This window comes from Zootoca vivipara, chromosome 6, assembly GCF_965207765.1.
Source record: "Zootoca vivipara chromosome 6, rZooViv2.hap1.1, whole genome shotgun sequence".
NCBI lineage: Eukaryota > Metazoa > Chordata > Lepidosauria > Squamata > Lacertidae > Zootoca > Zootoca vivipara.
Window position 1 is genome coordinate 3,433,537 of NC_142589.1, and position 22,346 is coordinate 3,455,882.

Below are 22,346 nucleotides of genomic sequence, written 5' to 3' on the forward strand. Positions count from 1 at the left end.
GACACTGGAAAAAACAGTGCAGTTTTTTTTAAAAAACCAGAGGTTAAAATCAGTGTATTTATGAGTCCTGATTTCAAATGCATCCATGCATAGACAAAAAACCTGCCCCTTCGTCTCAGAAACCACCATGAAAAAATTGCTGACAATAGCTAAAGAGGTGTCCAAATGCCTAGTGAACATACAACACACACCCCCAAACCCCCACTTTTATATGAATGAGGAACCAGTGATAATCAAGTCCAGTTTCCAATAATAATGGATTCCAAACAACAAATGTTGACCATGGAAAAGCCATTATTCATGAGGGTGAAATTACCTGCCTCTCTGCTCTGTGTTTGGGTGCCTCAATTTTATAAAATCCCTTCTCCTTTTAGGACGAGGCTGTGAAAAAGAGCCTTGTGAAGGCAGCAATTCTCACAACCAAGGGGCTTCTGCGAACAAAGGGGGGAAATATCACCCTCTGATGAAGTCTGATTCTAATAAGCAAAGCGCTTCAGGGGGAAGATGTCACCTTCCCCTATAAAGTGGAGCTGAGTACCTGCCTCATAGTAAGTCAAAAAAATTTTTTTCCCCCAAAGCCCTGCCCATCTTAGGTCCAGGGTGCCTCAGGACCCGCCTGCTCCCTGCATTCCATTGCTATGGCTGGGGTGAGGTGTAGGTTGTATTATTGCATTTATCATAAAAACACAAAAATGGCATATGACAGGGCAGTTCACAACATAAAAATACAAAATCAGAACACAAAATGCATAATAAAACAAAAACAACCCAAGAGCAAATTAATACCTAATTCTACTAATGCTTTTTTATTTTAAAAATGGCTTCTTTTTTCTATATCTTTAGTTGTTCTTACTTTGTTTGTAAGCTGCCTCCAGTCCTTGTCAAAGGAGGTATATAGTAATAATAATTATAGAACAAATAGCAGCAAACATTCTCTTTTTCAAAACAACCCCTTTTTGCAATTTGAAGTTAAATATCCCCCCCGGCATGATTGATCCAGGCAGTAATGGAAGCTTTGTGAATCTGCAAACCCGGATATAGTTGTCCTTCCATGTGATGGTGGTGTTTCCTCTCCCACAGCACACAAATGCCTGGATTGACTGCCCAAAAATATATGAGAGGGAAAGAGCTGTGAGGTGCACCAGCTGCCTAATGAAATTCGCCTCACAACATCTGGATTTTGATGTGAGTGACCCAGGATTAATGCTGCAATTTCAGTTAATTTATTTTATAATGTATTAAATTTCTCTACTGCTCTTCATCAGAGGATCACAGGGTGGTTTACAATAGGCTTTTCGTTTTCGCCAAAGAGCCAATTAATATCTAATTCTACCAATGTTTAAATTTTTTTTTAATGGCTTCTTTTTTCTATGTGTTTAGTTGTTCTTATTTTGTTTGTAAGCTGCCTCCAGTCCTTGTCAAAGGAGGTATATAATAATAATAATAATAATAATAATAATAATAATAATAATAATAATAGAACAAATTGCATCAAACATTCTCTTTTTCAAAAGAGACCCCTTTTCGCAATTTGAAGTTAAATGTCCCCTCTATGGTCCCGGCATGATTGATCCAGGCAGTAACCGAAGCTTTGTGAATTTGCAAACCCGGATATGGTTGTCCTTCCATGTGATGATGGTGTTTCCTCTCCCACAGCACACAAATGCCTGGATAGACAGCACAAAAATCTTTGAGAGGGAAAGAGCTGTGAGGTGCACCAGCTGTCTTATGAAATACATCTCAGAACATCTGGATTTTAATGTGAGTGACCCAGGATTAATGCTGCAATTTCAGTTTAATTTATTTTATAATGTATTAAATTTCTCTACTGCTCTTATCTGAGGATCACAGGGTGGTTTACAATAGGCTTTTCGTTTTTAACTTGTTTAAACTTGTTTTTAACTTGTCAGATTTTCTCCAGAAAGGGTAAGTCTAGATTCAATGGAGCTAGGTTACAGGGTGGGATACAGGCTAGCATTCATACTGACATAATGTCTTATGGATGCTGTGTAAGACACTGTGGTGTAGTACAGTGGTACCTTGGCGGCAGCAGGAGGCCCCATTAGTCAAAGTGGTACCTCAGGTTAAGAACAGTTTCAGGTTAAGAACCTCTAGAATGTATTAAGTTCTTAACCTGAGTGTTGGTTTGAGACCTGGGATAGACCCGGGTTCAAATCTTCCCGCTCAGTAATGACTCTCATTGAGTGTGACCTTGTGGGCCTGTGACTGCCTCTTGGCCTAACCTACCTCTCAGGATTGTTGTGGGGATTAAATGAGGAGGAGGAGGACCACCTTGAGCTCCCTGGAGAAAAAGCTGAGAGGTAAATGCAATAAAATAAATAAAAAAATTAAAACTTGCATAGGTTGCATGCCTCGAGGGAAGTGATTCATAAGTGAATGCAATAATGATTGGTACTAAACAGCACCTATCCCACAGGAAAAGCCCTGTTCTCAGATGTTCTCAGCGATCCCTCATTCTCTTATAATGGCAATAGCGCCCACCTGAGAGGTGCCAGAACTGAGTTCCAGTGAGTTCTGGCTGGAAAAAAATCCCTGGGGCCCAGGGATGTTTTTCCAGCCAGAACTCACTGGGGCAAGCCTTGGGTGGCCACCTAAGCACGGGGCTCTTGCCCTGCACCCCTCTGCCACCTTTGCCGACTGAAAGCATGCCAGATGTTTTTCTCTTGTTGGGCTCTGTGGGACGAGGGCTGACTGTGCATGTCTCTCTCTCTCTCTCTCCCCCAGGATTTCCCCTTTCTTGGGCAGTTGGTGGCTCTGTTGTCCCTTCAACTCCCTGACAACATGAAGGAGATTGGCCTGTTGTCAGTGGAGGCCTTATACCACCTCCTTTACATCTTGATTGCCAAAATGGGTGAGGGGGGTGCGGGGAAAGGGTGTGTTTCTTGCAAGCCGCAGAGTGGGAGATCTGTAGCCCAACAGAGGCTGCTCCAACTCCCATCATCCCTGAGTGTTGCCCATGCTGGCTGCTGCTGGGGTTGATCAGGGAGTTCAGAAGGGCCAGAATTCGTGCCAGCACTGGCAGAAAGCAAACACCCCGTTGGCCAGAGACGAGAGAGCAGTCTGAGGGGAGGGATGTTCACTGCTTAAGAACATCCGAATAGCCTTCTGGATCAGACCAGTCGCCCACCCCAGTCCAGAATCCTGTTCCCAAAGGGAGCTTTTTTTTCTCCTATGGTTTGCTACCTCTGACCATGGAGACAAAGCATAGCCATCCTGGCCAATAGCCATGGGTAGCCTTCTCTGCCATGAATTTGCCTAATCCTCTTTGAAAGCCATCTTGGTCTGTGGCCATCACTGTCTCCTGTGGGAGGGAGCTCCAAAGTTTAGCTGTGCACTGCAAGAAGGAGGACCATCTTGAAACTTCAGTTTCATTGGAGGTCCAGTTGTTCTCATGTTATGAGGGCAAGAGACAAAGCTTTCTCTCTCCACATTCTCCATGCCATACATTGGGTCTCCTCTTCCTTGCCCCCCAAATGCTGCAACCATAGAGCTCCACAAGCACCCCAGTCCTTTGGGTTGTCCTCTTCTGAATCTTTTCCAGTTCTGAATTATAATGTTTGAGCTGAAATTGAGAAAAAAATTGTTGGTCCCGGTGGGCAAACTGGAGGTTTTGAGGAGGGAGTACTAATGTGGTGTTCTTTGGCATCCATATCCCCAAACCTGACCCTGCTTAGGTAAGGAACTGGAGATTAAAAAGAAAAATAAGAAAGGGAACATGGTGAGGTGGGTCCGTGAAGATTTCTTCACCCCTGGGCCCACCATCTTCCTCAACATTTCAAAAGTGGTCCCAGTGGGCAAACTGGAGGTTTTGAGCAGGGAGCACTAATGTGGTGTTCTTTGGCATCCATATCCCCAAACCTGACCCTGCTTAGGTAAGGAACTGGAGATTAAAAAGAAAAATAAGAAAGGGAACATGGTGAGGTGGGTCCGTGAAGACTTTTTCACCCCTGGGCCAACCATCTTCTACAACAACAGTAGCTGGGGGTGGTCGGTTAACATCCGGGATTTATTTTGTTTGTGAACGCTGAATTACTTTGTTTTGTCCAGAGCGGAGAACAGACATGCCGTCTGAGTCTCTGGGTTGATGTATGGCTGTAAATAAACACTGCTATATTAGAGATGCTGTCTCTGTGATTAATTACCAAGCTGTTCCTGCAGACACACACAATTTCACTGCACAGTACTGCTGCTTCCGGGAGATGGTGAGAAGGCTAGAGAGCAGAGCTACGCAGAAGAAAGCCTGCTGGACGCCGATCCTGGTAAAACACCACAAGGAACTGGAGATGATGAATAAAAATAAGAAAGGCAACATGGTCAGATGGAGTTATCGCAAGCTGCTCATTAGCTCTTTTAAGGTGGAGATGCAGGATGTGTGCCCCCCTAGAACCTTGAAGATGTTAGAATCATAGAACTGCAGAAACAGAAGGAATCCTAAGGGTCCTCTAGTCCAGCCCCCTGAAATGCAGCAAAATGCAGAGGCCGTTAAGAAGATCTAACCTGCAACCTTGGCATTATCAGCACCACGCTTTAACCAACCGAGCTAACTAGTGCAGGGTGGCCTTCTTTTGTAGAACTGCAACACGAGGTCTCCCAGAACCTACTAACTTTGCCTCTGGGAGCCTGGAGGTCTGAGCCTCCATTTCTAGGTCGATACAGAAGTATGACTATTTGGTGGCAGGGACCCTCAGTCTTTCCTGTTGCCAGTGGGATGCCTACCGGTAATTCTGGTGCCAAGCATTAAGGACGCTAGGAAGGAGGGACGAATAGGCTCTGGGTCTGTTTTGCAGGATCACAAGCTCTGGGTCCTTCCGGCCCCACGGCCACATCCGATATCATGAAACAACTGCCAGCTGCCACTCCCAACGTCCCACCGCCACGCCACGCCCCCAACGCCCGACTCTCACCTCCCATTGGTCCGTCGGTACCCGGGCCTCGCCCAGATACAGAGTCGGAGGAGCCGGCCAATGGGGAGGACTCGGAGCGGGCGGGGAGAGAAAGGAAAGGGGTTGGAGCCGGCTCTCACATTGCCTTCTGGGAGTCGTAGTACCTGTAGTCCATTCTTCGCCACTACAGAACGGTCGCCGAATAGAATTGAATGACGGAGCGGACTGTGTTTCCCGAAAGCCATCGCGGTGCGGCTTCTGAGCTACGGGTCGCGAGAACAGGCAAAAAACGCCCACCTGGTGCTGTTCCTCCCCCCCTTGGCTTAGCGTGCAGGTGTTCAGGTGCAGGTGTTCAGGAGCTGATCCCGGAGGGGGAGGGAGGAGGAAGAGGAGGGAGTAGAAGGTCCCACGCAGCGTGAGCAGCTCCAGCCACACCAAGCCCTACCTGGCGAAGCTCACCTGGCATCCCTGGTTGGCATGGAAACTGCCAAGGGATGGAACCGCAAAGAGCCTTTCTTCCCTCCCTTGTTCATTGCATGGCGCTTCCTTCCCCCTCACAACAGCCCTGTGAGGAAGGCCAGGCTGAGAGGCAGGGACTGCCAGCCCACCGCCCTGATCTTTTCCTGTTTTTGTTCTCACAACAGCCAGTATGAGGTAAGCCAGGGAGGTAAGCCAGTAGGAGAAGAACGGAAAATGCTCAAAGACTACTTATTTTATTGTTTTTATATCCCACCTTTTTCTCCAAGGAGCCCAGGGTGGCTTGTAGATAGGGTTGCCAGACTCAATAGAGGACAGGAGTTCTGTGCCTTTAATTGCCCTGCTCTCTTTTGAGTCTGGAAACCTTAAAGAGAAACCAGCAGACCCTTTTCTTGGAAATTAAACAAAGGGTCTGCTGGTTTCTCTTTAAGGTTTCTAGACTCAAAAGAGAGCAGGGCAATTAAAGGCACAGAACTCCTGTCCTCTATTGAGTCTTGACAACCCTACTTGTAGATGGTTCTCTCCCTCCTCCTCTAATCCCCACAACAACACTGAAGTAGGTTACGCTGACAGGCACTGATTGACAACCCCCCCTCCCCATGTCACCCAGTGAACCTAATGGCCAAGTGGGGATTTGAACCCTAGGCTCCCAGGTCACAGTCCAACACTCTAGCTACTGCACCACACTGCCTCTCCTTTGACTTTGCTATGGCAGAAAATCCTGTCTGACCCTCTCATCTTCTGGACCTGACCTTCGGCACACTCCCCCCCCCCAATTATTTACCTTTGCTTGGAGGAAAAATATCTGCTACTTTCCCCTTTTCTTCTGTTTTTTAAAGGCATGTCTTCTCCAAAGTGTACATGCCTCTTATAATAGTGTGATCTTCTGTTTTGCCCCGGGTTATTTCTAATCTAACATCCAGGCTTTTAATCTAGGATTTGATCTAATTAATTAATTTGATCTAGGATTTGGTTCAGGTCCCTTCAGAACCTGCCACTCACTCACCCCTTGAAACCTTCGTGCAACTGATGCAATATGGTATCTCCCTCCATTCCCAGTCCTGCCTGTTTCCACTATGATCTCAGGAGAACCAAATTTATTCTGTGTATAATTTGCCGGCTTGTTAAATGCCTCCTGTGGCATAAAAGAGATCTATATTTTAGTATTAAGGCTGGAACTAAGTGATTTTAGGCATGAAGCCCAGGAGAGAGCACCGCAGACTGTTCTGCAGGGAGCCCAGGGAGTGAACTAAATGACCTAACAGGATTTCCCCCATCTTTTACCTCTGATGCTTCAAAGGGCTCCCTAAAGATGGAACCCCCTATCTGTCCTCTTCTATATTCCACGCAGAAACTTAGGATCTGCCTGCTTGGTAGTTTCCAAACATTGTGTGCTGTGTGGTGCCTTTCTTCCTCTAATTCCGTCTTCCCCCAACCCGGTGATTTGTAGGAGTTTTGCAGCTGATGGAAGTTGTAATGCAGTGGTGTCATGGACTGGCTGGATGCAGAAAAGCTAGGGAACCCCCAAGGAAACCCCCAGGGGAAGAAGGCTCTTAGAATCATAGAATCAAACAAAAGCCCCAAACGACTAGGACCCCAATTATCTCAGGGACAGCCTGATTCCTTCACCTCAGTCACTGAGAACCTCTGGTGGTTCCCAGCACCCCTGAGTTTCATCTAGTCTTCACTAGGGATGTGCCCTTTAGTGTGACAGGCCAAGCCCTGTGGAACTCCCTGCTACTAGAGGTTTGTCAAGGACCAGACCCCCTTTTCTTCAGAAATCTTTTGAAAACTTTGTTTAAACAGACATGATTTTAACCAATCAGTATTGAATTTATATTCATTGATGTTTTATGGATCTTTTCTTGATTCTCCCGTCTTTATTTTCCCACTGGCTATATTTCTACAAAGGGCAGATTATGAGATTTGTAAGTAAATAAATAAATCCTTCCAGCCCACAACCCTGGGAGGCTTATGCTACGGACTGAGCTATCCGTTTGTTTGCAAGCTGTATTGCATATATCTTGGGTGTGAGGATCTTGGTGGTCTCCCACCCGGTTTAGCTTCCTTTGCTCACTGGGTGTAAGCAGTGCTGGATTTCCCAGCTGGCAGATGAAGGTCGTGCTTAGGGCACCAACAAAGCAGGGTCGCCCCAAAATGAGCTTCTGTTTCTTTTTTAAGTATCAAATGTCGTAATTCTTAACAAGCACTGAAGCAGTCTATTACAGGGAAACTCAGAGCTTTGTTTGACTTCCTTAATATTTCACACACTTGGCTCATTTTTCTCTTCTCTTTATAGCACTTATCCCCACCTAAACCCAGGGATGACCTAGCAATGTAGATTCAAAAAAAGCAAGAAAATAAAATCCTGTCACATGTAGCAATAAATCTATGGGGTTTTTAGTTTTAAAATTTCATGCTTCCATTTTGCATGACATATGGGGACACTATGGTATTTTCAGCGCTTAGGGGCTCTTAATGCAGTCCCAGGCCAGATTTGAATGTGTCTGTGGGGGTCTGTAACAGCTGTCATGCTGGGTAGCCCTGAAGAGACCTCTCTGTGTAGTTCTCAAATTCTGCAACAACTTAAAAAGAATTGAAAACAAAGTCTGGAGCTCAGCTTCTAGTTATGCTCCCCAAACCGTAAGGCACTGTGGCTCTGATCTATGTGCATAAAGTGTGCTGGCTCATAGTAAAAACAGATTTCCAAAAATGCTTTCAGTGTTCAGGTGAAAGTTTATTTGCATTTGCTGTTTTTTGCTTTTTTGTGTATTTTTTTAAGAGCAATCAAAGGAGACAAAAGCTGTTTAAGGAGTTTCAGATGCAGATATTTAGCAGTCGTATCTTGCTTGGCAACCCAGTGACAGTCCAGGCCTCTCTCAGTCGCTTTCATACAACACTATCCATCAAGAAGAAGAGCATCTACCATCGCCTGTACGGAGGAACATGCAGCGTTAGCAGAAGGCGGCACCGTTGGGAAGGGGTCAGCTGCTGACTCGTCAAACTCTCTTGAAGACAGCAAGTATTCAAAGGTTTAAAAACCAAAGTACAATACAAAAAGGAAGATATAAAATTGCAAAGGAAAAACAAATCAAATTGCCAGTCTGAACTGCCCCAATGGTTGAAATAGTGGCAAGTACAGAAAAGAAAGAAAGAAAAGTAGAGACTTTTGTGTCATAATGCATAAAGAGACGAGTCTTAAGTCGCTAGAGAAAGATTATTTACATCAGAACCTCAAAGGCAGACTTCACAATATCAGTCAAAGGCCAAACACGGGGGCTTTATTTACAGAGGGCAACATTAAATAGCACTTGGAAGCAACGATTGTCAGACACAGACACTGAAGTTTTTGCAGCCCAACTGATAACACAGAGCGTTATTGTCACCTCTGCTTCTGGCTGATCTGGGCCAGGCCTGGCACCAATCCTTTTCGGTGGGGAGAGAGCCATTTGGAGATCTGCAGTGTGTGGAGGGGAGTCAGGGATTGCACTGAATCTGGGGCTGGGCTTGGTGGACCTGTCCTTCCAATTGATGAGCTCCAGGCCACCCTCCCTCGACAAGGACATGGGCCAGCCGTGATCAGGGCTGCTGCTAATATCAGTGTGTGGCATTGGGCAAAATCCCAAGAAGTTACTGTGAGTCCCAGGGTGGGAATTGTGGCTTTACCGATTGGGAGGCACCTATTACTGCCTTTGCTCCTTTCCCTTGCTCTTCCAGAAAACCGGTGCTATATCCACACACTCAGTCTCCCTATGTGTAACACTCCTGAGATGCCCGCATGACCAAATTCTGCTGTGTATATTTTGCAGTCACACTTTCCAGCTGTGAAATGTGGTATTGGCCCCAGAACCGAAGCATCCTAGGAATCCTGGGTGTGGTGGGCAGATGAGAGTAGCATACACACACCATCCCTAAACTGGATGCACTGGCTGCTGAGAGGGGGGGGGGGAGTCAGGTCTGGTTTCTGACCTCATAGTAGTGACCTGTGAGCGGCTCACCTCCAAGACTCTCTCCTCCCAGGGCAAGTCTTGCAGATCAACAGAGTTGCCCTCCCCTTCTTGACTCTTCCACCTCTGCACCAAGTTCAGGAGTTGTTGATTGCTGGTTGAAATCTAGAGGGGAATGAAGGCCTGGGAGGTGGAGCTCCTCTCTGGAAACAGGCTACAAGTTGACCCCCATGTAGAATCATAAAGGTTGGAAGGGCCCGTAAGGGTCTTCTAGTCCAGCCCCTGCAAAGTAACCATGGCTAGGCTAGGCTGAAAGAAGGCAATTAATAGGCTCTCCTTGTAACTTTGGTGGGGTGGAAAGGAGCCAAATGCCCTTCTTTCAAAAGCAAGGCCGTGGCATCTTGGGCTGCCTAGTTGCACCCCTCATAATATATCAATTGTCTCCCAAATCTTCCATTGTAAACCTGGGGCGGGGGGGAGAGATACGACCCATCACAAAACTGCTACTTTTACACCCTAGGAAGACCACTTTTCCTTCTTAGGGAGTGAATGCCCACAGATCAGCTGCATAAGGATGGTGATGATGGCAGTCTTGCTTCATAATAATTCAGCATTTGCTTATGCCTTGCTGCTTACATGGAATAAGTGCTCTTGTGAACAGATGCACAATTATAAATGAATAATTACTAAGTGAATATTGTGTAATTACAGAGTGAGAGTCTGTTCTCTGCTAACTTCTCTTCTAAATATTATTTAAAAAATAAGAATTGGGACTTGATAATCTTTGATTACTCAGAGCTTGTTATTCCCAAATAAATGGGGGCACATTTCATCAGGAATATACCCAGGACAAACCCCGAATGCATCCAGAGCATTCCCTTCACAAGAATAAAGGTAATGCTGTAGGATGGATGGGCTGGGCCTGATTCCAAATGTGCTGGCAAACTGGGCTTTCAGGTGGTTCTTGCTTTCCAGATAGCCTCCAGTTCACAAAATCATAGATTTGTAGAGTTGGAAGGGATCACAAAGGTCCTCTAGTCCAACCCCCTGCAATGCAGGAATCTTTTGCCCAGTGTGGGGCTTGAATCCACAGCCCTGGGGTTGAGTCTCATGCTCTACCACCTGAGCTATCCCAGTTGGCTGTGAGTGGTTCTCATTCCACCTTCTCCAACTGGGTGCCCTCCATATATTTTAGACCACAACTCCCATCAGCTCCAGCCAGCACACTTGTTCTGACTGGGAAGTGTAGTCCAAAACAGTTGGAGCATTCCCAGCTGGGGAAAACTGAATAAGTCATGAGACCTGGCCAGTGTAATGAGCCACCCTTTCTGGCCTCACTCTGTATCCTCTGCAAGGCTTCAGCATTTATTTTCTAGCCTTCCTGTGGTCTCCTTGAAGCCCTGCCTCTGCTCAGCCCCTCTGTTTAACCAGCCTACCTCCATGTACTAAACAGCAGGGAAATAAATCTCCACCCTTTTCTCCCTATAGCCCCTTTAAAGGCTTGGGGAAGAGGGTAACAAATGAGAAAGTTCCTCTGGCTGCATCCGCAGAATGCCATGACTTCCTCACTTAGCAATGGTTCCCCATTTGCTTTGCAAGCCTTGCTTTTCTTTCCTCTATCCATGCCTCTCTATACTGAAGGGAGTGTGTCACATATCTGACGAAGTAGGCTCTGGCCCAGTGAAAGCTGTTGGCGCAGCAAATGCAGCAGTCCTTAGAGAGCAACAGGATTCTTTGTGTCTTTGGCCAACAGAGTTGTTTTGGCCTTTGGAATCAAAAGAGCAGTTTCCTTCCAGGGTAGCTGGCATGACTCCCAACTGAATCTCTCCGAGAAAATATGATCCCCCCAAGCATCTTTCCTTAGCATTGATGAGCCCCTGAGCCCCTCTCAGCAATGATACGCTGCCCACACCTCCACTGACAACATTCTGCAAACACAATGTCACCACCACCCCTTCCTCACACAACATGTGGAAACTTTTAAAGTGTAGAGCTTATATGGTGGTCCGCTTCTGCTCCTCAATATTATTTTCCTTACCAGATCTGCTATGTTTCACAGCAACTGCCCTTCCTGGAGAGAATTTGGACCTTGGTTCGCATTGCGTGGCCTCAGTCCACCAGATTCTGACTACACACCTAGAATCAGGGCTTTCTCCCCCCCCCAGCTGGAACTCACCAGAACTCAGTTCTGGCACCTCTCAGATGGGCACCACTGCTTCCAGCACCTCCTTTTCTAGAAAAATAGCACTGCCTAGAATACATAGAATTGTAGACTTGGAAGGGACCCAATAGGTCATCTGTTCCAACCCCCTGGGTGAAATCGAGCAGTCATTCTTCAGACTCACTGCCTGAGCTGGCGACTTGTCTTTGGAGATGCCATTTCAGTGCTGGGAAAAGGAAGATTCTCAGTGAGGTTTAAAGGTCTGCTTTTGGGGCACTGTCTGGTGGAAAGTTGGGATACAGAATAAATGTAAGATTATATTGACTGATATATATGAGAGCATTGGTTGTGGCTTATATAGGAAGCTGCCCTATACAGATTGCATTTAGCTCAATATTGTCTACACTGATTGGCAGCAGCTCTCTAAGGTTTCAGGCAGAACTTTCTCCCAGGCCTGAAGATGCCAGGGATTGAACCTGGGATCTTCTGCTTGCAAGGCAGATGTTTTGCCACTAAGCTATGGCTCCTCCCCACACTTTGCATTTGTTTGCATTGAATGGCTATAGCAAACTTATCAGCTCAGGCCAATCAGGTAATTCCACCTTCAGTTTTCATGATTTTGACATGCACACCTGGCAAATGAAATTGAGGCTGCAGCAGGCAGGACTAGTGAGTTGCCCAGAAATTGGAGAGCTTCCCAGGAATGTGGCCTTAAAACTGAGGTGTGTGCAGAAGAAGGAGACATGGCCCCAACCCTTCCCAAAGGGATCTCCTGCATAGACTGCCCATTAAACCTACCATTTAAGCGATGTTTGTATATAATGAACATTGTTTGATGTTATTAGCTGGTTTGTGGAAGCACGAGAACCAGAGAAGCCTTTTGTTGTAGTAGTTTCAAAACAGCAGGACATCTCCAGTCACTTATTCTTTATAAAAAAAATGACCGAGAGTTCTAAAATATTCATTCCCTTTCATCTATTGAGGAAAAAGGGAGGATTTGGTCCTTATTACAAGATAAATGAGTTTCTCTATGCAAAGCACCAGTATAATTTTTGAGGTACAAGAAGAGTGAAATCTCTCCTTCAGTGAGTTTAAAAGAAATGTGGTTGGTTATTTTACTCTCAAAATGTACTAGGATGCACCAGTGGAGCCCCTGTGTGGACACACACGCCCCACTTTCTAACAAATGGGATAAAAGAAGCAACGTCTCTGGCTCAGATAGGAGATGGCTCCTTTTTGAAGGTGTTGCTTTCTGGGTATTGTGAGCAGCTCTTGCCCATTTCAGTGTGTCTTGTGCAGGAGAACATGCATGCGGATTGTGCCCAAATAGATCTGCATTACCCTTGTGATTCTTCGCATAGGCATGTCCACCAGAGCAAAAGACTATTGCTTAAGTCCCCCTAACTGGCCAGTAATGCATAGGGGACTTGTCAATTTCAGTTTCTCTGTTATTCCAATCTTAAATCCAGTTCTTCACATTTCCACATCAGTTTGCAATGTATTTTTTAAGTCCTGCTGGAAATTCATTAGCATTTTAGTGTGAATTTCTTCTAACACACACATTTCTGTATGCCATTTTGCCTAATAACAAATTTTAGCAGAGCATATTTTCTTCAAACACAACACATATTTGTATGTTATTTTTACTAGTCTATGCATAAGTATGCACAACTTTACCTCTCTGGATGCATTACTGTACACACCACTTTCTCAGAAAACCGCAGTGCAAAATTTGGATAGTTGTTCTTCAATTTGTATATTGTTTTGGGAAGTGTGAATTGGTAGTGTTGACTATCAGTGCAAACTGAATCATATTTCTTCCCCCATCTAGAGATTTGTTCAACAAATTTGTTCTGGAGTGGGAAATAGCAGGGGTTGAAGTGTTAAAATCTCCTGCAAACCCCCCCCCCCCGAAGAATCCTGATCCGGATTGTTCCCCCCCACGCACAGCACCCCAGGAAAACCCACAGAAAAAACCCCACCCACAAAAAAACCCCACCATTCACACTTCTGCTAATTGTGCAATGGTGTCGTGCTTAGTTTGGCCCCAGTGCTAGTGAAGGATCACACTTGTGTGTAACCTAATTCTAACTGTTCTTTTTTAACTTTAGAAAAACCTACTTCTGGTGGGGCAATAGGAGAAGTGGCTTCACATATCCACCTAACATTTTCACCTTTCTTAAATCACTTCCCCCAAATGTCTCTTTCTTCTTGCTGAGTCTCAAAACGCAGAGCAAAGAACAAACTACCAGAGTGGGGGCTCGATTTGGAACAGGGAACTAACTGACTGGCAGGGGACGTGTTAAGCACTGCCGCCCCCCCCATTTTCTCAGTCCTGATCACTCCACCAGAAGCAGCAGCTTCATTTTCAGATGAGGTGAAACTGTCATGATGTGCCTGTAATGCTTAGCATGGCTTGAAGACTTTAAGGGCAGGAGCATCCAGATGTCTTGGACCACAACTCCCATCAGCCCCAACCAGCATGGCCAATGGGCAGGAATGATGGAAACTGTAGCCGGACTACACCTGGCTGTCCCCAACTCTGCCTGGGAGGAACAAAAGATTGCAGCATACCTTTGTGAGAAGGTTTTGTGATTTGTGTGGCTTCCACAGACCTCTTTGGTGGGTCCCCCCAACCACTGCCCCCCACCCCTGGATCCAGCCAAACAAAGGGAAACACTAACAGCTCTAATTAACTTCGGTTGAAAAGCTGTATCTGTGTCCCAGCCAAGCATTGCGAGTGATGCTCAGATCACTTCTAAATGTTAATGCAGTAGAGAGAGCAGAGGCAGGCCATTTCTGTGCAGATCGATCCCTACACTCCGATCAAAGTGGCTCTCGAAAGCAATTTACAGCTGCAGCAAATTTTACAATCACTTGTGAAAACACCTCAAGCGTGATAAAATCCCTTAATAGTGCAGTAAGTGAGAAAATAATATTTTTGTAAGCTTTCCGTCGTATTATCCATTGTGATTACACAAGTGACATTGTCGGCAGTGTTTGTGGCTGTCTTGATAGCCCAGACAACCAAACTAGCACTTACGTGGCTGAAATGGAGTTATAGTAATACATATTTTCCTTAATGTAGTGCAGGTGGAACTTGGGGGAATCTTATTTATTTCCCACCAGGGCATCAGCATTTTACCAGCAGCTGGAGCAGAGAGAGGCCCCTCTAGATCGGATGGAGCTGCTGAGTGGCCACAGTTGACCATCTAAGTACAAGAAGCTACCTTAGATCAAGCCAGGTCCCTGATCCACCTCTCCAAGCTTCAGCAATTCCAACTGGCAACAGATCTCAGAGGCTTCATCAGGTGAGAGACCTCCTTTGGTCCTGTGACCTGGTGTCCTTTTCTCACCCAAGACACCTCAAATTGACCCCAGGATCATGTGCATGCAAAGCACATGCTCTACCCCCGAGGAGACGTGTGCGTGCGTGGGGATATTGCAGCCCATAAATCTAAGCGGGTTTCAATCCAGAACCAGTAGACAGTCCTCAAAACAAGGGAAATGATTCCATTTGTTAGCCTGGATTGTGAACCGGGGACCAGCCCGCTGCTCATTTTGAAGCCTGGGCAGAAAATCCACAGGGTATCCCCAGTACATTGAGAAGTTCTCCTGCACAAGCCCCATCAAAAAGAATATGAGAAGTGCAAGAGACTCACCATCCTCATGCACACCTCACAGCGACTTCCAATGAGGAAGAACTTCTTGGTGGATTGTGTCCCAGGGGTCAGCTCTGTTCTCTTCCCCTTTGCCAGCCTAATGCCACCTGCCCAACCTTGTTCCACCTGCATGGCAATCTGCTGATGCAGGGGGAGCCAGTACTTATATTAAAACACCCACCTTCCCCAAAGGCATTTAGTGTCACTCGTTCATATGGAAAATAGGTCCTTGGTGCTCAGCTGGCCCCTGGGTCAGATCCTTGCCCAAGAAATCCCACAGCCTTCTCCAAGGACTTCTCCGCAGCAGGAACAGCTTGTCTGCTTTAAAGTCCAGAGCAATTTCCGTCAGAGATTAATAGCGGCAATTGGGTCAAGCATCAAAATAATCAGTCCAACCTCCCGTTCCGCAGGTTCCCTGCTTCGGCAAGGGATCAGCCCTCGCCCCAGTCCACACCATTATTTCTGAAAGGGACCCGCTGTGTACTATAAAGCAGTCCATGGGAAACTTCCCCGTGTGGGCCTGACGTGGCTTGGGACGTTTGCGCTGTGACTCCCCGGAAGTGACTGGCATTCAGTGGCAAGCACCCTCTCTGTCCCAAAGGGAGCATTGAAAAGGACAGACTATCTTGGTTATAGCCTTGGATTCGTGGCCGGGAGGAGGGTTGTCTCACAAATCCTCAGAAAGCATTTCCTCACCTTCCCAAGCAAATCCCATTGGGGGGAAACATTCCGGGGTCCTCAGCCGTCCAAAGAGATGCCACCGTAAGGAGGAGTTTTCCTTGTGGTGGCAAGAGCAGAGGGAGTAGCGGAAGGTTAAGAGGAAGAAGAAAAGGAGGAGAGAGGAGGAGGAAGAGGAGGAGGAGGAGGAAGAAGAAGAGCAGGGAGAAGCACCCAGGAGAGGACCTCAAGACTCTGTCTTCTCTTTCTTTTTGCTCTTTTTCAGAAAGGACGGGGCCCGGAATTTCTTTTTCTTCTTTGAAGGAGACTTGGATGGGGATCCCTCAGGTGACACAGGTCCACTGGTGACCGTCTCTGTTTTGTCCTTGGGGGCATCGGTGTCTGCGTTGGTGGTCATCTGGCTCATTCCTTTGCTGAGCAGGTCCTCTATGTTTTGATCATCATCCTTGCCATTCACCACCACCGTGCCTGGGTCATCTGCCTTCTGGTCAGCTTCGGCAGGCGCCTGGCCACCGTCCGCTTTCTTCCCACCTTTCCAAAAGAAACAAGAAATGAGAGCTGAAAATTCAACCAATGTCGTCTTTGGAGTGATGCAAAACAAGTAGTTCAAGTGCGAGACATAGACGGGAGAGACCTGCTCAGCCAGGAGGCTTACTGGGTGACCTTGGGGCCAGTCCCTGTCTCTCATCCTGATCAACCTCACAGGGTTGTTCTGCAGAAAAGGGGCACAGGGGTGTGTGTGAAACAATAATAAAGGGCTAGAACAGATGGATGGCAAAATAATACGATTGGGAGTGAGGGGATGGAGAGAATAAATGAGGTGCATTCAGGAAAACAAACGCCAGTAACTAATAGTGCTTCCTTGCCAAAATGCAATTATTATTATTACTACTGTATTAAAATAAATAACTTTTTTACTGTTAAGAATGGCTACCAATAAAAATGTAACACTAGCGAACGTTAGAACTACAATGCATAATAACTGCCGTTCCTTTGGAGAGCCAATGGTGGTGCAATGGTTAGTGTGTTGGACTCTGACCTGGGAGAACCGGGTTCGAATCCCAACTCAGCCATGAAGCTTACTGGGCATGACCTTGAGCCAATCACTACCCCCTCGGCCTAACCTACCCCACAGGGTTGTTGTGAGTGTGAAATGGGGAGAGGGAGAACCATGTACACCACCTTGAGCTGCTTGGAAGAAAAGGTGGGCTATAAATGTAATGAACACATAAATAACTATTGAAATGCTTTGTACAGCAATAACCACCATGTCATTATCCAAATGGTGCCTGCTCCAAAGGCCTGCCTGAGCAAAGAGCTCTTGAGCGGATGCCTGAATGAACATTGGGATGGGGTGGGACAAGCTGGTCTCAATGGGAAGAGAGTTCCACACTTGGAGTGCTGCCACTGAGAAGAGCCTCCCCTGCAGATTACAAAAGCCTGGGGCTGGAGAGAGAAGAGGTGCTTCTTCAAGCAGCTGGGTCCAAGTGCCAACATCTTGGAACTGGTCCTGCTGCAGACATTGCAATGCTTTCATGATCAGTGTAATCAGATCCTATTGTACAGGCAGCAGGATTCTGCCCCACTTGAATGTCCCACACACTTTTCAAGGGAGCGCAGAGCAGTAATCCAAGCAGCAGGTTAGCAAAGCATGAACTACAGTGGGTAGGCTAGTCTCTAAAGGGCGGTAGGAGGGCCTGCTAGTGCTGGACATAGGGACTCCTAGCCGTGGAGGCCATGTGAGTCTCTGTCGACAGTTTGGAATCTAGGAACAGAGGAAGATAGGAAAGTGCCTTAGACTGAGTCAAACTGCTGGTCCATCAAGCTCACTATTGCCTGCACTGACTGGCAGCAGCTGTCCAGGATTTCAAGCAGGAGTCTCTCCCAGCCCTATTAGGAGATGCCATTTGAGGACTGAACCTGGGATCTTCTGCTTGCCCACTGAGCTGCGGCCTGGTTTGGAACAGGCCATTTAGAACAGGCCATTTCTTAGATCCAGGAGCCCTTACCCATACAGCTTCCACCTTACCAAGATCCTTCCTCAGTTTATTGGCCTTCGTGCAGCCCATATGGCCTCTTCAGATTAAGCCCTCTAGTTCTTTCCTATAGATGTTTAATAGCATATAGGTGTTAAACAGAGCTTTAAAGTGTGCCAAGTGCAATCTATAGGCACACATTTTCTATAACCCTTACAACAACCCTGTAAGGTAGGTTAGGTATATTGCAGATGGCATGGGGTTCAGGCTTAGGGATGGTGGCAAGCACTAAAGGAACCTAGAAAGTTCCCAGCGCATGTGAGATTTGAATATAATAATAATAATAATAATAATAATAATAATTAATTTATTTCTACCCCAGCCACTCTGGGCAGCTTCCAACAAAAGATTAAAAATACATTAAAACATCATTAAAAACTTCCCTAAACAGGGCTGCCATATAGTTGTTTATATCTTTGACATCTGATGGTAGGGCATTCCACAGGCCCTCTGCCTGGTTCCCTATAGCAGTGTTTCTCAACCTTTTTAGGGCCAAGGCACACTTGTTCCATGAAAAAAATCACGAGGCACACCACCATTAAAAAAGTTAAAAATTTTAACTCTGTGCCGCCCTATATTGACTATATAATTATGACTGTAAGAAACACTTGCCAATTGCTGTGTTGGTTGCAATCTCCTGTAATAAGGCTTCACAAGCCGCTGATTTCTCTGCCAGCACAATCCTTTGCTCAGCAAGTTTCAGGTTGAGCTCATCCAGCCAGCTTCTTTAAGTTTGTCTAAAACCACCCTCCCGTGGTGGTGGCTGTTGAGAGCTGCGCTCGCTCCGCGTCGTGACCCGGCCGGCTTCCTTTCCGGCGGGTTAGTGTTGTTTATTGGCGGCCACCAGGCACGTGACAATGCAAATCGCCCTTCTCGTCGCCGCACGTTGCGGCACACCAGCCAGTGTCTGTGCCGCGGAACAGCGGTTGAGAAACGCTGCCCTATAGCTTTGCTTCTCACTGTGAGGGAACCACCAGAAGGCCCTCGGAGCTGGACCTCAGTGTCCGGGCTGAACGATGGTGGAGAAGAATGGGCTTCCTGGTCTGTTCCTGGATCTCTTATGCTACTCCAGTTCTTGTACATATTCTGTCCTACATGTTACACTAAATATTTCTGCAATATGCCACAAAAACACGATGTATTGCAAAGAAAGCTTTGCTAATCAGCAGACCGCATATGATGCAGGGGAGCCGCTGCCCCAACCAGAGAGAGGTTTCTATACTGCTCCATCAACCCATTAGGAAAAGTCTTAACAATGATGAGAGCTGCAACAAAGTCCAACATTCAGTTCCATTCAGTACAAATTTCCTACATCTCCCCATTACAAATGTAGGCTGCAGTCCTCCATTAAAGCCCCCTTCCCTTCCCCTGAGCAGAATCAGAAACAGAGACGGGGGCAATTCAGAGAGGCTGTTCATCACGAATCCTCCAGTCCCATTCATCAGGATGCAATAAAAGAGGCCAAACCTACAACGATGGTTGCCACAGGTCCCCCATCCCTGGTTTATTATTATTGTTGTTATTATTATGTACCTATCGTTCACTCTAAGGTCCCAGCGTGGGTTAAAACATTGAAACCTTAAAGCTGTTTCAAACAACTTCCAATCACAAAGGAAAGGTGGGTCCTAAAAACTTACACTTCAAGTGTTAGAAGCCAGAGTAAAGAGGTGTATCTTCAAGATTCTCGGGCAACTGTTAAATGATGGTGCCAGACACACCTCTGGGGGCCACCACAAATAAAGCCCTCTCCTCCTGGGCCACCAGCACACCAAGCCTCTGAGGGCAGACAAACTACCAGGAGGCCCCTCTCTGCCTGTCATAGCACCCGAGGGGGACTGTAGGGAAGGAAGTCATCTTTCAGTTTTTTGGGGTCTGAGACATTTAGGGCTTTAAAGACATTTAATGTAAGCAGCTTAAATGGGGCCCAAACTGGCAACTAGAGCAGCTGTTTTGAAATGGGTTAAAAGAAATGTAAGGGAACCCCAGCCAGCAGTTTGGCAGCCCCTGTCTACACAGAGATTCTGGCAGAGGCTTTTCCTAACCATGCTTAGCCAAGACCCTGTTTAACTGGAGCTTTTGGGGTCTGATTCTGAAACTGCTAGCAAAGCTGAAGGCCTGCCACTGCCCTGTGGGCCCTCTTGGCATCATGCAACTGAGTCCATGTTTTACACACGTTTGCAGCTTCAAAAATAAAAGGGTTGCTCAGCCCTGAGATGCTGAAATGGAGGCTGGATTGAGGACCCCGTCCCTCCCCCCAGGAGCAGCTGAAAATTGAGAAAGCAGCCTCTCTATACTTACTAAAGTGACAAGTATTCAGAATCAGAGGGAACTCCTTTGATGAGAGCAACACATGGAAAGAGAAAGGAGACAGTGTGGAGACAAGCACACCAAACACAATGAGGCACAAATGAGACAATGCAGGGGAGGAGGCAAGCAACAACACTACAACACCCCCCCCCGGTAGCCACAAGAAGCCATGCCCGTCTCAGATCAGGGCCACACTTCCACTACACCCTTGAATAGGGCTGGGCATCACATCCTGGGGAGGGTAAGATTTCATAGCATCACAGAATTGTAGAGTTGGAAGGTTCCCCAGGGGTCATCTAGTCCAACCCCCTGCCATGCAGGAATTACATTGAAAGAATCTCTGACAGGTGGCCACCCAACCTCTTTTTAAGCACCTCCAAGGAAGGAGAGTCCACCAGAGCAGGGCAAGGAGGGAAGGCAGGCTGCTAGAATTAGCTAGTTGCTGCACATCTTGTTATCTTACAGGCACCAGTGGGTGGAGCTTTTCCCGCTGTGCCGCCCAGCCTTTGGGAATTGCACCCCGCCCCTCGATAAGACATCATTTGGGCATCTTTTAAAGACTCTCTTGTTCACCCAAGCATTTGCCAAAAATTAGTGCAGAGGAAACAGATGTACCAGGCCCACAGTTAGCAGGGACCCCAGGCTGAAATTCCATTATAAAGAAACAAAAAAGAAGCAAGTCTCGTATCTCCTAGACTCAGGTATGAAGCAAAAGGTATAGGTACTCTTCTAAGCAATTTTTGTGGGATGAGCTAGCCCGGTTGCTCCTGCCTTCCAGTCTTCTTAGCCACCCCCATTTCTCCAATCCTATTTAAAGCATCTAATCCAGTGGCCACCAGCTCATCTTGTTGCTGTGAGTTCCAAAGCCTAACCTTTCATGGTGTAAAGAGGCAGATGCTTGATTCTCAGAGCGCTACAAAGGCTTCCCTTACCTTCTGAAGTCTTGGGTGGGCTTTTCAACGGAGGCTTGGCTGGGCTCTGGACTGTGGGGTCTGCAGTCGACTCCAAAGGGGCCGTCACCTCTTCCTCCAGGCTTGTGTCTTTCTCATCTGGGAGGAGATGGGAATACAATGGAAGAAAGCATGTCTCAGGATGTCTGGATCTTCACAAGGATGGAGCAAATCCCCCCTCCCATCTCTACTAAACTGTTTCAGACACAGAGCTGAAGGTGACTGTCAGGTGTCCTTCTGGCTCCTTTGCAAGGAGAAGGTGGTCTTCCAATCCCTCAGGTCAGGGAGTTCAAAGGGAGGCGTCACAACTTGCTGGGGGCTGTGGTCATCGGCACAGGGGTCCAAAATTCTGCGCAGCCAAGGCAACATTTCAGGTGGCTTACCTACTACCGAGCCGGGTTTGAGGTCCTTGTATTGTACAAAGCCCTGAACATCTTAGGTCCAGGGTATCTCAGGGATCACCTGAGGCCCAGCTCAGTCACTGAGATCACCTGCAGGAGCATTGATTGTAGTTCCTGGAGTTGGTAAGGCTCCTTTGACAACAGCAAGTAACTGAGCCTTTAGTGCCATCAGCCCAGTCCTGTGGAACTTCCTGCCACTAGGGGATGAGTTTATGGAACCAAGGGATTGGTGGCCCTGAAAAGAGTTGGGAGCCACCGCCCTAAGGACGAACTATTTTTCACTCTGTGCTGACTATATAATAGGATAGTTATTATAATACATAATTCTATCTCTCCAGGATCAGAGCAAGGCAGTGGGCTTTTGACTGTGAGCAGGAGAGTCCTGTTATAGGATGGGGAGAGGTTGGTTTGGGTGTCATCTTTGGGTCCCCTCCAAGTCTGTGGTGCTATGTCTGTGAGATGGGATTCTGTAGGAAAATAAACGACTCACATGGTAAAAAATAAATGTGGAAAAAAATAAAAGTATCCCCCATGCCTGTGGCTCTAGCACACCACCTACAAATTCCTTGAAACCATCCATATCCCATCTTTCACAACTAATACTGCTTTTTTGTCTCTCTCAGCTGATGACACAGCATTAATCTCCCCAGAGTGTTTAAAGGTAAAGGGACCCCTGACCATTAGGTCCAGTCATGACCGACTCTGGGGCTGCGACGCTCATCTCACGTTATTGGCCGAGGGAGCCGGCGTACAGCTTCCAGGGCATGACTAAGCTGCTTCTGGCGAACCAGAGCAGCGCACGGAAACGTCGTTTATCTTCCCG

General features: G+C 46.8%; 1 protein-coding gene and 3 long non-coding RNA genes across 7 annotated transcripts in view; 2 read left to right on the plus strand and 2 right to left on the minus strand.

The window, feature by feature from the left end:
* Positions 1 to 3,447: 3,447 nt before the first annotated feature.
* LOC148685224 (uncharacterized) lies at positions 3,448 to 4,909 on the minus strand. 2 transcript variants are annotated; one of them, XR_015950423.1, is made up of 3 exons: positions 4,738 to 4,909; positions 4,164 to 4,298; positions 3,448 to 3,583 (listed from the first exon to the last, which is right to left on the minus strand). It is a non-coding gene; the product is annotated as an uncharacterized LOC148685224 (long non-coding RNA). The 2 variants fall into 2 exon arrangements; XR_015950422.1 differs by lacking the exon at positions 3,448 to 3,583 and having other exon boundaries at positions 4,009 to 4,298; positions 4,738 to 4,890.
* A 272-nt stretch (positions 4,910 to 5,181) lies between these two features.
* LOC148685225 (uncharacterized) lies at positions 5,182 to 10,023 on the plus strand. The gene is made up of 2 exons (XR_015950425.1): positions 5,182 to 5,558; positions 8,164 to 10,023. It is a non-coding gene; the product is annotated as an uncharacterized LOC148685225 (long non-coding RNA).
* A 2,836-nt stretch (positions 10,024 to 12,859) lies between these two features.
* On the plus strand, positions 12,860 to 16,781 carry LOC148685226 (uncharacterized). The gene is made up of 2 exons (XR_015950424.1): positions 12,860 to 14,800; positions 16,095 to 16,781. It is a non-coding gene; the product is annotated as an uncharacterized LOC148685226 (long non-coding RNA).
* The window catches only part of ADD2 (adducin 2), a 67,433-nt gene continuing 59,263 nt past the window's right edge, over positions 14,177 to 22,346 (minus strand). For 2 of the 3 annotated variants that reach the window (XM_035120064.3, XM_088671439.1), the window contains exons 14-15: positions 21,105 to 21,221; positions 14,177 to 16,360 (exon numbers count right to left, since the gene is read on the minus strand). In XM_035120064.3, coding sequence (XP_034975955.2) covers positions 16,056 to 16,360; positions 21,105 to 21,221 — 422 coding nt within the window. In that variant the 3' untranslated portion in view covers positions 14,177 to 16,055. Of the gene's footprint in view, positions 16,361 to 20,163; positions 20,198 to 21,104; positions 21,222 to 22,346 lie in introns of all 3 variants that reach the window. The other variant, XM_088671440.1, reaches the window with a different exon arrangement.